Source organism: Hydractinia symbiolongicarpus, chromosome 12 (genome assembly GCF_029227915.1).
Source record: "Hydractinia symbiolongicarpus strain clone_291-10 chromosome 12, HSymV2.1, whole genome shotgun sequence".
NCBI classification, from domain to species: domain Eukaryota; kingdom Metazoa; phylum Cnidaria; class Hydrozoa; order Anthoathecata; family Hydractiniidae; genus Hydractinia; species Hydractinia symbiolongicarpus.
In genome coordinates, this window is record NC_079886.1 from 15464648 (window position 1) to 15477375 (window position 12728).

A 12728-nucleotide genomic window follows, 5' to 3' on the forward strand; every position below is an offset into this window, starting at 1 on the left:
AGGCCTTCTTCTGCCTCCTCAAATTCTTGGGCAAAGCCGTATACGACTGCGTTAATAGCCATAAACTGTGCCTGCGATGGCTACCATTGATAGCAAGCTCAAGTAGTGATTGTCGACGTTTATCGAGGCTTTCATCGGCTATGACGTCATCAATCACAACCAACGTCTCTTCACCTGCTAGCAATGGGGATAGTTTTTGGATCCATTCGAGGAATTGTTCCTTAGGATCTATAAGGAACACATAATTCTCCTTCCAAAGTGAGGACCTTTTAAGATAGGTTGCATTCCACCGTATAGTTGAACACAAAATGACTATATTATGATAGTGGTGCCTGTAATCATTTTCTAGGAGGTTCAGAACACGTTGTGTTTTCCCACAGCATGTAGGCCCTGTGAAAATTACTGTGTGGGGGTCTTTTAAAGCATCCATTTTATTCAATAGTTCGACCACTTTCGATTGTGAATTTTGGAGTACATTGCCTCACATGCCCTACAAATACATACACCCCCGGGCTTGTTTTCCAAGGACCCCCGACATGCATGGCAGAGCTTAGTATTTCGAGCCTTTTCAAGGGGTGGTGGAGAATATGTTAATTTGCCCTGAAGACACCGCAAAGCCCTGCGGTACCTTTTAACAAGTAGTTTCTTATCCAGGCTATCCTCGATGAATTCGGTCATACAGCATTAGGTAGTTTTCATCCTGTTGAACACCTCGAATCTCACCATCAATAGCAAGGGGGTCCATTTCAACGTCTTCGATATCATCATTTTTAACAGCCCGCCTCTCCTTCGCCTTAGCTAGCTTTAAAGTATTGCCCCTAATTAAACATGTGTGGTGGTAATATCACTTTGCACGTTCTACAGCATCTGATTTCCATTTACTATGGCATACTGTACCCGCCGTAATGCATTAGTTACCTCAGCAAGCGTTAGAGGATTAAAGCTCTCCTGATATCTGAAGCGTACCCTGTTATGTACATGTAATTCGAAGTTCTCCCACGTATAGTCCCCGGAAAACTGAGCCTGAATATGGTCCTGGAGTATAATTAATAACTCATATAGGGGCTGCATGTAGATGCGACGTCTGGTGTGGCCTTTTGAAATTCTACCCAGTTCAAGGGCAGGGAATGCATGTTTTTGTTAGTTGACCTTTGCCCTTTGCCTTGAACAAGTTCAAGGGGAGAGATTTTGAACATTTAAAACATCTCTTGGTATCTTCCATATTTCATATCTCCCGGAGATATAAAATTTTTTATCATGCGGTCTATTTCGGAGCTATTAACGATTTCTTATATCACCCCTGCTTGATCGCGTATTCGTCAAATAGGATTGTCGCACTCATATAGCGGGCAAGTTTAAGACCGTCCTCCATGTCCATCTTGGCGCCAGGCCTTGAAACCCCTAAGGCTTTATTCCCGCCCATAGCTATGACAATAGTATGGGATACCAGCCTGACGGACTCCCACAAGGCATCAATAATCATAGTTTCCTTGGGACCCATATTTTCATCATGCTTGTTGCCATTTATTAGGTGTCATTTTTAGCAAAATTATTGCATATTGGGGTTGGGCTGAGTTTTGCCATGTTTGCCCTGTTGGGGCTCCGGATTAGCCGCCGGCTTGTTGGATTCATTCCCACCCCTGCCAAACATATACCAGGCGCCTACTCCTATAGCAAGCACGGCTATCGCTCCGACTCCATAGATGTAGACACTGTCCATCGACTTGCCAGAACTGGTCTCAGAAGAGGTTTTTGCTTCATTTCTTCCTTTCTCTTCTTCATTAGTGCCGCCAACTTGTGCCCCTGTGCAACCCTTACGGGATGCTTTGGTGACTTTGTAATGACTCTCTGTTCTTGTTTCTGTTCCTCTTCACTCATTTTTTATTATAGCGCCGTATCCTCCGCCGTATCCGCCTCCTTCACCACCTCCTCCTGTTTCTTTTTACCTATATGCCTTGCAGTATGGCCTGCCACAAGCAACGGGGCCAAACACCTCCCAATGCTACAATATACGAGTATTCCCAAATCTGTCATGGAGTCCCGGATTATAGGGTCCTCTTCAATATCCCGACGTAGCTCGTCAACGCTTTCAGTATCCACAAAGTTCGAGACCATGCCGGCATACATGCTTATAACATTTGTAGACAGTGCTTTTGCCGTCTTCTCCCCCTTCTCTTGCAATTCACGTTGTACATACTCCGCATGGACCTTTTCAATGTCTTATCGACAAACCCTTCCGTGCACTTCTTTGGCAAAATTTGGCGCTTATCGATGGGCTTCTCTACCTGCTCATAGGTTTCTGCAGGTGCATTGTCGAATACTTGTGCAATATCAGACATACTTTTTATTATACGTCTATATCGAAAAAGTACATAGGCAATCAGAGCATACGGTAGGATTATAGCGACTAGTGTGCACACCTCCATTTTATTCCCCTGTAGCCACGAGCAAGCGTCGTAATTTGATTGGGCTGTACGATCCGCTTATCATCCGCACTGTTGAGTGCCAACTTCGATATCTCTTGGGTATATAACTTATGACCCTTATTTTGAATAAGCACCTGGCTTTTGTAGATGTCAACGCCCTCTCTCAGGCATCGCCAATAGTCGTCAAAAGTGATCGACTTCTTCATAACGCATTTTTTCACACCCTTCGCTTTCCTGTCACCGCCCTCTTTGGTAAGACTCTTGTAAGCATATAGGTTGGCCCTCAGGGTGATGAACTCTGTCATGATTTTTCCACCCAGCTCATCCTTCATCAAGCCTACCACCTTCTTGTTTTTCCCTATAGGAAGGGGCCTTCCATCATCCTTGCTATACGCACCAGTATCGAAACGTGTTTCAACATCGTCTATATAAGCATAGAAATCATGCGTCCTTATTTGGTACGCAAAGGAGTCCGTCTCCATGTAGCAGAGCTGTATTTTAGAACCATATTTTTCTTGTATGTAGTTGTAGTGGAACTCGTACATGACCAGCTTCGACATATCCAGGATGGCCTGACCAATGTATACGGGCTTATTCATCTTCACCTCGGTCTTGCCCATTTCAACTCCTATCAGGTTTTTGCTGAACCGGCACCCACCCTTGAAATTTGGCTTCATCACAAGCTTCGTGTACTTGTTCTCGTTGGTAACCAGCTGGATGTTGCGGTGGTTTCTAATGTTCTCCATCGTCTTGCCAAATACGCTTAAATTCATAAGCTTGTAGAAGTACTTTTCGAACTCGTTTTTGGCAGCCGTTCTAAGCCTCGTATTGTGATCTATATATCCCCTTAGCCACGCCTTTTGATTGAACCAGATCACTCTGCGCAATTTCTTGAGCTCAAGACCATGTTTTATGGCCTCGTGAAGTGCTCTGATATGCACCACATTTCTATGTTTATCTTCCAAGTTCGGCACCAAGTTCTCGACCTTGTGGACCGTCCTGCGTTCAGGCAGGAGCGGCAGCTCGTTATGTTTGTCATGCAGCTCACTGGGATAGCTAATATCAGCCTCCAAAATGTACCCATGCCTATTGTCCTCAACGAGCTTCCTGAACCGCCTTGCAGTGAATGCCTCGACGTTCGATACCCATTTGAAACCGTCCGTTGGGAGATCTTGACACATGGCCCATCCGTATAGGTTGTTGGCATCCAGATAATGCATGTAGGAGGACTCCTCATCCTGGTTATACCGGTCTCCCATGTACTTATTGTTAGCTTTTGCATACCGGTGTACGGCCTGAGTTATACCTCCTCTTATACACTTCTCGAACATCAGGAGCATATGTAGATCCGTAAGGAGCTCCAGCCTGATTCCGGTATATTTCAGCGCTGCTTTCCAGGCCCAGCTAGGTGCGCTGTAAAAGTGTGCAGGATCAAGCTTGTAATTGTCCAGGCAGACGCCTCCAAATGTCTCAAAGACGTCGACCAATAGCAGTACGTCTGTGGTCAGGTAAATGTCATGGTAGTCTCCCATGGTGACGTTATCATCCTCTGGGGTAATGACATTCTAGTCGCTGATCAGCTTGCTGTAGAAGACCTCCCTTGATGGCAGCTCCAGCTCTTCGAATTGCTGCCATTTATCCATGTACTCATAGGGGTACACGCCTTTTCTCAGCATCAGCCTGAAGACATCATCTTTGTCGATGAAATTTTCCATTGACGGTACGTTTGCCTTTACCCGATCTCGATTAAGCTGCTTGGTAGTACTCGTCGATTCACAATTTTTACACCAAAAGCTTGCTATGTACTCGGCGTCTATGTCCTGGAATTCTATGCATGTATCTGCACACTGCTTACATTTCATATCTGCGGCGTTTGTACCAATGAGGTTGCTTGCCAACTTGTCTAACGAGAATGCCATAAATCAACAACTATCGATAAACCAAATCTCTATGATCTTGTACTTCTCGCTGTCACCATATCCCATACCTCCAAGGGGTACCTTGATTTTCACATTGAAACTGATATATTTTCCAATATTGTCCGATATACAGCCGATGTCCTGCGTCGTATTTTCCCCCTAATTTCCGGATGAACAGGTGTGCATCATACCCTGACAGATTATGGAAGATGACGGGGATGTGGCTGGGTATCTTATATTTGAGATTACAGCTGTTATGCGCTGCACCTCTATATTTCCCTGTATAATGGCAATGGTCCCTGACTTTACGGTTATTCTTGCTGTCATCGAAGTGTTTCAAACATATATGAGATTTCGATGCCTCGTCATGTTCCCTTTTTAGGACCTCTGTTAGAGGCAGCATGGGTTGCTACGGGTAGGTATTGTAGAGACGTTTAACCACATCCTCCAAATGGTTAACGAAGCGGGTAACGCAGTCCTCACCCCTGTAGGCTGTTAGGGGATCTGGTACATCCCCATAGGCAAAAGTACTATACGTACACCAGTCTGATGGTACATGCTTGCTAAGCTTTTTCGTCTTGGTGTCCCTGGCATCCTCTACCGGGACTAGCAGACTCTCGAAATCCGCATAGATGGAAAAGGGTACTTTGAACTGCTGTTGGCCATCCCTATAGTATAGCCATTTTTCGGCCTCTGTTGGCATTGTAATCTTAACTGCCTCATGGTCCCTGCAGTACCCATAATGCTTGTCCCTCGATTCAATTGTGGGAAAGGCCTGTAGACAATTTTGGCAGAAGTGCATTTTTGCGATATTTTTTGAGGTATCACTGCCCAGGAGTCGCGACCGATTTTTGACGGCTGTATAGTGGATTTTTTGTCATCTGTAAGGAGGAGTAGATTCACCACCTTGGTACGCCCATTGTACACTGATCGACGTAGTATATTGATCTTCTTTCCCGTCACATATAGGATGTTTACAGCAATCCCCTTATTGTTATCCTCGAATTTGTTGATGCTCTTGGTGCTTGTAGGGAACTCTATACCTTCCCAATTATAGAGGCCTACATAGGGTTTCATCTGGGATATTCTATTTGGGTTCTTCCCTATATCCTCATGATGCAGTGATGCTATAACGGCCCATTTGAAACACTCCTCATCATCTTCATTCATCGGGTTAATAATGGCCTTCTTGGCAATCAACCACTAGGGCGCTTGTATAAATGATGAACCCCTTGTTAGCCTCAATTTGTGGAAGTATGCATCGAGGTATAGTATTCTACTGATTGTAAAACCACTGCCGGGTTTTCTACATGTGTTTTAACCTGGGCAAACATCCTATCTAGCGCATCATCTACGTCACTACCCTGGAATACCGAGGCCATATTGCTCTGCAAAAACCTTCATGAAGTGTAGGTTGCCCCGCCATAGAGTCCCATAACCGTGCGCTTAAAGGCTGCATAGGTCCTCTTGACCCCCCCTTTTATGGGTTTTGTGACGGCGTCAACTAGCCAGTTGTACCATCCACGCATGTTGGTTTTCACGATCGATCGATTTTTCGACAGCTCCTGTTTTTCAAAAATACCCATGGCCTCCGGCGTTGGTAGTATGGTTACGGGCCCGACCGGCTTTCGCTGTCCGGTCCTTCTGGGTGGCCTCTGTGGTAGGTCCTCCAATAGTGCAACCAATTCGGCCTTGCGCAGCCTATAATACCCGGTTAAGCCACGGGTTTTTGCAATATCACGTAATTGTTTCACGGTATGTGTATTCATTCTCTTTATTGTATGGATTTTAGCATTTGTCCAACGATTTCATAACGGCCAATACTAACACAGTTTAGTCTTTATTGCGCATGCGTTAATTTTTAGGGAATTCCTCTACTCATTTTTGTATGATAGGGACTTACCCTTGATATGCGCGTTGATTATTAGGGAATTGTGTTGGAAATTTTTGGACCTCTTATTCTACATTGATGACGTCACACACAATTGAATAATAGGGACTAGGTCTTGGCTAGGCGGTGGATATTAGGGATTGTGCTGAATTTCTTGTGGGCGGGTGCGGGTGCGTTTTAGGGGCTGTGCCAGAACATACATTTCTCTATCTCTACCCTGCAACGGCTAACTGTATATTCTGTTACAGGCTAATCATCAGTTCACCCTGACCGTTTGGTGCAGGCAACAATAACGTTTCGAAAATATTTGTGCAAAAATATTAAAAAAATCCTGTGCGAATATAGCTATCTTTTTATTCGATAGAAGTAGCCCCTTTTTCCCATAAGAACAGGAGTTGGGTGTCCAACCATAGGAATATTACGCAAAGCAGGACAAGGTTTTTTGTTGCTGTTTCTTTAAGAAAAAAAGACAATCTAATCAAGCACTATTATATGTAGCTAGCTCGATAGCTAAGAACTTTACGACTATAAAAAAGCAGTACCAATCAAATGGAGACCCAAGTCAGCACCAAAAATTGAGATAACTAGCTAGCCATCAGACTTTTCTCACTTTTATATAAAATAATTCTTACCTGAATTCCTACACGAATTTAAAGAACAGTGTTTCTCCCCAGCTACATCAATAAAGCTACTACGACCAACCAGACCAGCAAGGGGCGAACAACAAAATGTTAGCACTTTTAGTCATGGCCGTACACAAAATGTTCTGGCGACATGAAGAGTACACAAACTTTGTTCAGATTGGTCATTAAATTGACAAAGATTAAAATGAAACATCTTCATTGGCTTTCGAGAAAATGGACATTTTCCGAGGTTTTAGACTGGACATAAACTTAGCAGCGTCCGGCCTAGCTGCGCTGTCTCTATCCCTCTCTCTATCTATCTACCTACTCAGGCGATTTTAAAGATTTATTGATTTCCGCCAGCCTTCACTGGCGAAAATCAACAATACTTTATTCGGAGAAACTTTTGCGAGTCCAAAAACTCGAGAAATTTTTTGGATAAATTTTCGCGAATCTACAAATTTAAAAATTTCCGCGAAATCTGAAATTGGAAAGTTTTGGCGAGATAAACTTTCGCGATTCGTGATTTTTTATGTTCTTATAAAAAAAGTAGCCTATATTTCTTATGATAGAAAAGTGTTTTTTAACGATGTAATTTTCTTTCTAATGGTATGTAGAAACTTCTATTTACAAACTGGCTTTATCGTCAAAATCACAAAACAGATCAAACACATTTCTAGGCTCGTCTTCTTCCAGCTCCCACGCATCGTCGCCATCGCCTTTTTGCCAGTAACTCGGTTATAAGCCATACATATACATTTGAAACATCATCGCTTTTGTTTATTTCTAAGTTTATTCCAATCTCGTTCCCAGCGCCAGTTGTCCCTTTTTTTATCGGGAGGGCGAGCCAAGTGAGGGCGAGTCAAGAAATAACTTTTAAAACCAGTCAATTTCTTTTAAATCTTAGTGGATAAACTTTCGCGAATCAACAATTTAGAAAGTTTGTACTGAATAAACTTTCGCGAATGGCCAATTTTGAAAAGGCCAAAAAACTCCGAATAAAGTAGCAGAGTTTACAATTGAGGAGGCACGTCTAACTCTATATTTTTGCCAACATTCAGCAATCACTCTGAAAAACCAAACCTTAACTCACATTTTATAGGGGGTTACCGTATCCTTAACTTCCTCGATTTCTTCAACATTTCGCCAACTGACAGAAGCTTAAGATTTTTTCGGTTAAAAAAGGATCAAAAGCCAAGATTTGATATTTTATGAGATACTGAAATAGAAATGAATAAGCAATATCACTGACAAAAATGTGGGCTAACCCAAGTTAATTCATGTTGCAAGTTTAACTATATAGCTCCCATTTACAAAAAAAACTAGACATGAAGTTGTTAAAAGACATAAGTGAACAAATCAATACTTGTATCAAACAACTTCTTCAAAATTTAACTTAATAATATAAACAATTACAAAATGTTCGCCAAAAAATGCAATTATATACAAATATATTATTCGAAATATTTTAACTTATCATATTCGATTAAACATTTTTTTACGTACCACGTCATGGAAACAAAAGTTGAAAGAAGTCAATGCAGACTATCGCTTACCCGAAGCATTTATTAAAAAAACTTTCTGCCAAGCAGGAGCTGGTAAAGTGAATATATAAATGTAAAATCTTTGTGTAAAGAGGTATTTGAACTCAAACTTAAAGGCGCGTAATCACCCTTATCGAAAAAAAATAACATATACATTTTATGTCTTGTCTAATATGCGGGCCGTCGCAAAATCTAGGTAAACGGCCTTAACTTTGAATGAGCTCTGAGATGGAGTTCGATAAAATCGCCAATATGGTTAGGCTCCGTTCACCATGCTGTTCTTTTTGGTTTGTTTCATCTTTGCAAAACATGGCATCAAAAAGTGGAAAGAAATTTAGGTTTTGTTTAAAAAAGTGGCCGCGCGTAAAAACATCCGTATCACTTTCTCCACTTAAATTTAATTCTCTTCTATTCTATTTGTCATTGTTTTTAGAGACCAGACAAAACAAAACAGAAAGAAGAAATCACAGCATTGTCTCGTGGTTATAAAATTTTGATAATTAATGGTTATCACGCTCTTTCTTTTTTTATTAGCTTGACAGGGATTACTGCATATTATAAGCCAAAATACCCAACGGGGGAGAATGCTCATTGTGATAGTTGAAGATAGTTGCAGCACTATGGAGATAATTAAATTTAGAGCATGAAAGGGGAAATTCTGAAAATTTAGATATTCTAATTGTCTAGATCTGATACTGTTTCTATAAGGAAGCGACTAACTGTTTGAACAAAGGAAAATAATCAAAAAGTAAGACAGCTAGCGAGGCGAAGCTGTCTTCAGAAACAACAACAAGAAGTGGTCAGTGTTGCAAAGAAGTCTGATTTCAGTAAATTAAAAAGTTTAAAAAATAAAGAATAACACAGAAACTTTGATTAATTTAACTGATTTATCATGTTTGGAACTTTGGTGATACATTTATAAAAGCATTACGATGGAAACACAGCTACGGATACTCTCCCTCATTCCTTATTTTTTCTGTAATGGCATGAATCCAGCAACCATGTGATCGATTCGTGCAATGAAATGTAATGGCGGTTCTGTAGGCGAAGAGAAATTCGGGTGAGTTTGTTATTTCCATGAAACATTTGAACATGTTGTGGTTGTCAGTTTTCAATAAAATCTTTAGGATAATGTTTTCTCATGTATATCTTTCAATTTTTACTATAAAATAGGTACCTCAAAAGTTGCCTACAGGGTGATTACGCGCCTTTAAGATGTGTTGTCACAAATGCGAAAGTAAATAACATACAGGATTTTTAGTCAGTGCAAGAGGTTGATCAAACGCACTTGGGAATAATAATTACTCAGGCGTCCGGGGGGTAGTTACACGAAATAAATTAGCGCAAAATACAAAAAACAGAAAATACAATTAGGCGTCACAATAGCTACGTTTTAAAGTTCTTCGGTTAAAATCATCGTACTACCAATTTACAATCCGCATTAGATTAATCATCGTCAACATTTTCCATATTCTTTCTAAGTAGCTTTATCAACTTGCTCGTCTTATTAGGACTTAGAGGCGCAACATTGCGACTTAGCATTGTTCTTTTACACAGGCGGCCACACAAGTTTTGGAAGATTTACAGAAGTATATAGGAATCAAGCACAGGAATCACAGAAGGTTGGGTGCTAGTTTTAAGTTCGATGGCAAACAAAGACTTCCACGTGTTCCTTATGTAAGATGCCATTTTATTAAGTTCTGTGATGGTTTTTGTTCGAATAAGCCAGTTTGTTTCTTCATTGTCGTATTCATACTGCAAAATAATAAGGGATTATTGTAACTAGAGTCTATAAAGATTACTAAGTTTCATCAACATGAACGTCAATCTCCACCACGTCATCTCTAACTGCACAGCGTTAGCTAGCCCGATATAGATGTTGGTGTAAGCCATCATTGTTCTACGTTCAAGCTTCTTTTCGTCTTTCAAAAATAGTTAATAACTAGCATTTTTTGGGTATCTTGCTGACGAAAAAAGTCGGTAGAAAGTGTCCGGGTTTTGGGTCGATGACTAATATTTTACTGATTTTTTTTTGTACAGAAAATTAAAATTAAAAGCTGATTCATCCTATTTTTTTGTGTCCAATAAAGTCTTCTTTAGAATTTTTTGTGCAATAATCAATCGTAAAAATCGTTTCATGAACGATGTTCGTCTGAACTAGAACCATTTTAAGAAGAAGTCCAGGCTTAAGCTTAGTCTTGGGAATATCACAGCTGACATAAAAAACTAGATTCTTATTAAATAACTTACGTCATTGATAAAGGATATAGTCATGTAACACGGAGAATCGTCATAAAATTCCTAAAAACAGAGTACACTTTTTGCTCCAGAATCTAGTATAACAATTTAAACAGTGATTAAGCCAAACACCAGCCTCAGTGCATAAATATGAAATTTAAGCATCATGTCATTAATGTCATCTGAAGACTGTTACTAGCGATCTGCAATACAAAAAGGTTTAAAAATCATTTTCGAGTCACAATCTGCCACCTCAAGGAAATTAATTAATGGTGAATAAAAATTCGCAGGGTTAATTTTTTCGGGATTTGTGAAATATTTTCAAAAATAAGTCGTGCTATAAAGTTTTGTTCGAGACAACATTTGCAAACATAAATCCTGAAAAGTGAGACCAAAAATTTCAGTTCCTTGCGGGGTTTTCTCTCTGAAACTTTTGTAAAAACATACGACATATGATTAGTGAAAATTAATTCCGCAAATATATTTCTGCAAATTCTGCAAAACATAACGTTTTGTCAATAAATCGCAAAAAAAAATCCAGTATTAAACAATCCTTTTAGCTCTTTCTTTACCAAAAAGTTGTGCATTTTTGTGAAAAAAAGCAATTCACAAGTATGCACTTCAACTTTTAAGTCCAAACCAAATCAAAGTTTGAAATGAAAAAAAAAAAAACCTTAAACCTGAAAACTGTTATTGGTAGTTATGAAGAAAAAAATCATTAGTTTGGCACTAAAATTAGGCACTTCAGTCACGTGACCAAAACGTCTTGAAATCCGCTAGCGGAATTTTTAAAGAAACCGCGTCTGACTAAAACAGGGCGTTGAATTCCCATATAAAATAAAAGAAATATACTTTTATTTGGGCATATATCTTTTGTTTAATGATGAAAATCATATAATCCGAATGATAATATTTAATACGGGTACGTCATGTCAGAAAAAAGACAACAAAAGTTGGACAGGTACACAAAAAAAATCGACAATTCACAGGAAAGTAATAAGACATGTTTGAAAATTTATTCAAAGAAATATTCTACATAACTTAAAGTTTGAAAACCCAGGTGATAATCTCAGTTTTCGACTACACAAGCGTCATTTCATAACAGATGAAAGCTTAAAAGCAATTTTTTCTGCCATGGCGGATCCGTATTAAATATTATCCTCCAGATTATATGAATTTCATTATTGAACAAAAGATAAATAAAGATAAATAAAGTATATATATTTTATGTGAACTTAACAATTTATATTTAGGTAAGTATAGGACAGGTCCCCCATTTTGGCTGGACGCGTTTTCTTTATAAATAACGCTAGCGGATTTCAAGACGTTTTGGTCACGTTACTAAGTGCCTATAAGAAAGTTTTGCTCCGTCGCCTGATCGAGAGTGTCCAAAAGTCACTAGACTTTGAGATTATAGTCATTTCAAAATGGTGGACAAGATCACCCACCTAGGCAGCAAGTACAAAAAGGTTTAAGGTAGATTCTCGGATAAGTATGTGTATAGGTAACATCGGAACATTTCTAGTTTAAGAACATTCAGCCTCGTAAAAGTTTAGCCGTTCTTATAAAGAAACGGTGTATAAACCGATGTTACATTGTCTTACCATCGCAGTGACGCTGGTGATTACAACACACTCTTTCACAACATAGTGATCTCTTAGCAACGCAGGTGGAGGGTGCAATCGTGATAATGGCCATTGGTGGCATTCTTCCAATAGAAATACGTGAGACAATGTGAAGAGAATAGTTCGAAGATGAAACGCCGAATCTACAAAAAGTTGATGTAGCGTTAAAAAACAGGAGAGATTGTGGACTATAAAAGAATATTTTACTAACGTAAATCTTGCGGCACGTGGGGAAAAAATTGAATTTTTTTAACTTAGCGAGAGAGCGTACTACTCAATATCTATATCACTAGTACGGTGAAACACCGGTGCGACCGCCAGAAAACTTCTTTTCTCCTTTAAAAGCTAAGTTAATATGTTAAATTAATAAAAACCTACGTGCGTGGTTGGACATGCGTAACTGTATTACTTTTGCTAAACAAACTAGCCACCACCGTCGAGAACTCGTCCCTACGTAGCGAC

The 12728-nt window shown here is 39.8% G+C and overlaps 2 protein-coding genes across 7 annotated transcripts in view; both read right to left on the reverse strand.

Moving 5' to 3' along the window:
- Positions 1–2129: 2129 nt before the first annotated feature.
- LOC130621288 (uncharacterized) lies at positions 2130–3958 on the reverse strand. The gene is made up of 2 exons (XM_057436590.1): positions 2421–3958; positions 2130–2355 (listed from the first exon to the last, which is right to left on the reverse strand). Exons 1-2 carry the CDS (start codon positions 3956–3958, stop codon positions 2130–2132), a joined length of 1764 nt encoding a protein of 587 aa, XP_057292573.1.
- Positions 3959–8118: 4160 nt separating this feature from the next.
- The window catches only part of LOC130622701 (serine/threonine-protein kinase 11-interacting protein-like), a 43932-nt gene continuing 39322 nt past the window's right edge, over positions 8119–12728 (reverse strand). For all 6 annotated transcript variants that reach the window (XM_057438198.1, XM_057438197.1, XM_057438200.1 and 3 more), the window contains 3 exons: positions 12246–12409; positions 10654–10704; positions 8119–10158 (listed from right to left, as the gene is read on the reverse strand). In XM_057438198.1, coding sequence (XP_057294181.1) covers positions 9985–10158; positions 10654–10704; positions 12246–12409 — 389 coding nt within the window. In that variant the 3' untranslated portion in view covers positions 8119–9984. The remainder of the gene's footprint in view (positions 10159–10653; positions 10705–12245; positions 12410–12728) is intronic.

What these genes read in the sequence shown, in the direction of transcription:
- LOC130621288 (XM_057436590.1), bottom strand. Translation starts at nt 3,958, where the DNA reads ATGGGAGACTACCATGACATTTACCTGACCACAGACGTACTGCTATTG. An exon ending in TACAGGGGAATAAAATGGAG is followed by an intron (nt 2,356 to 2,420) that starts GTGTGCACACTA and finishes TTTTCGATATAG; the next exon opens with ACGTATAATAAAAAGTATGT.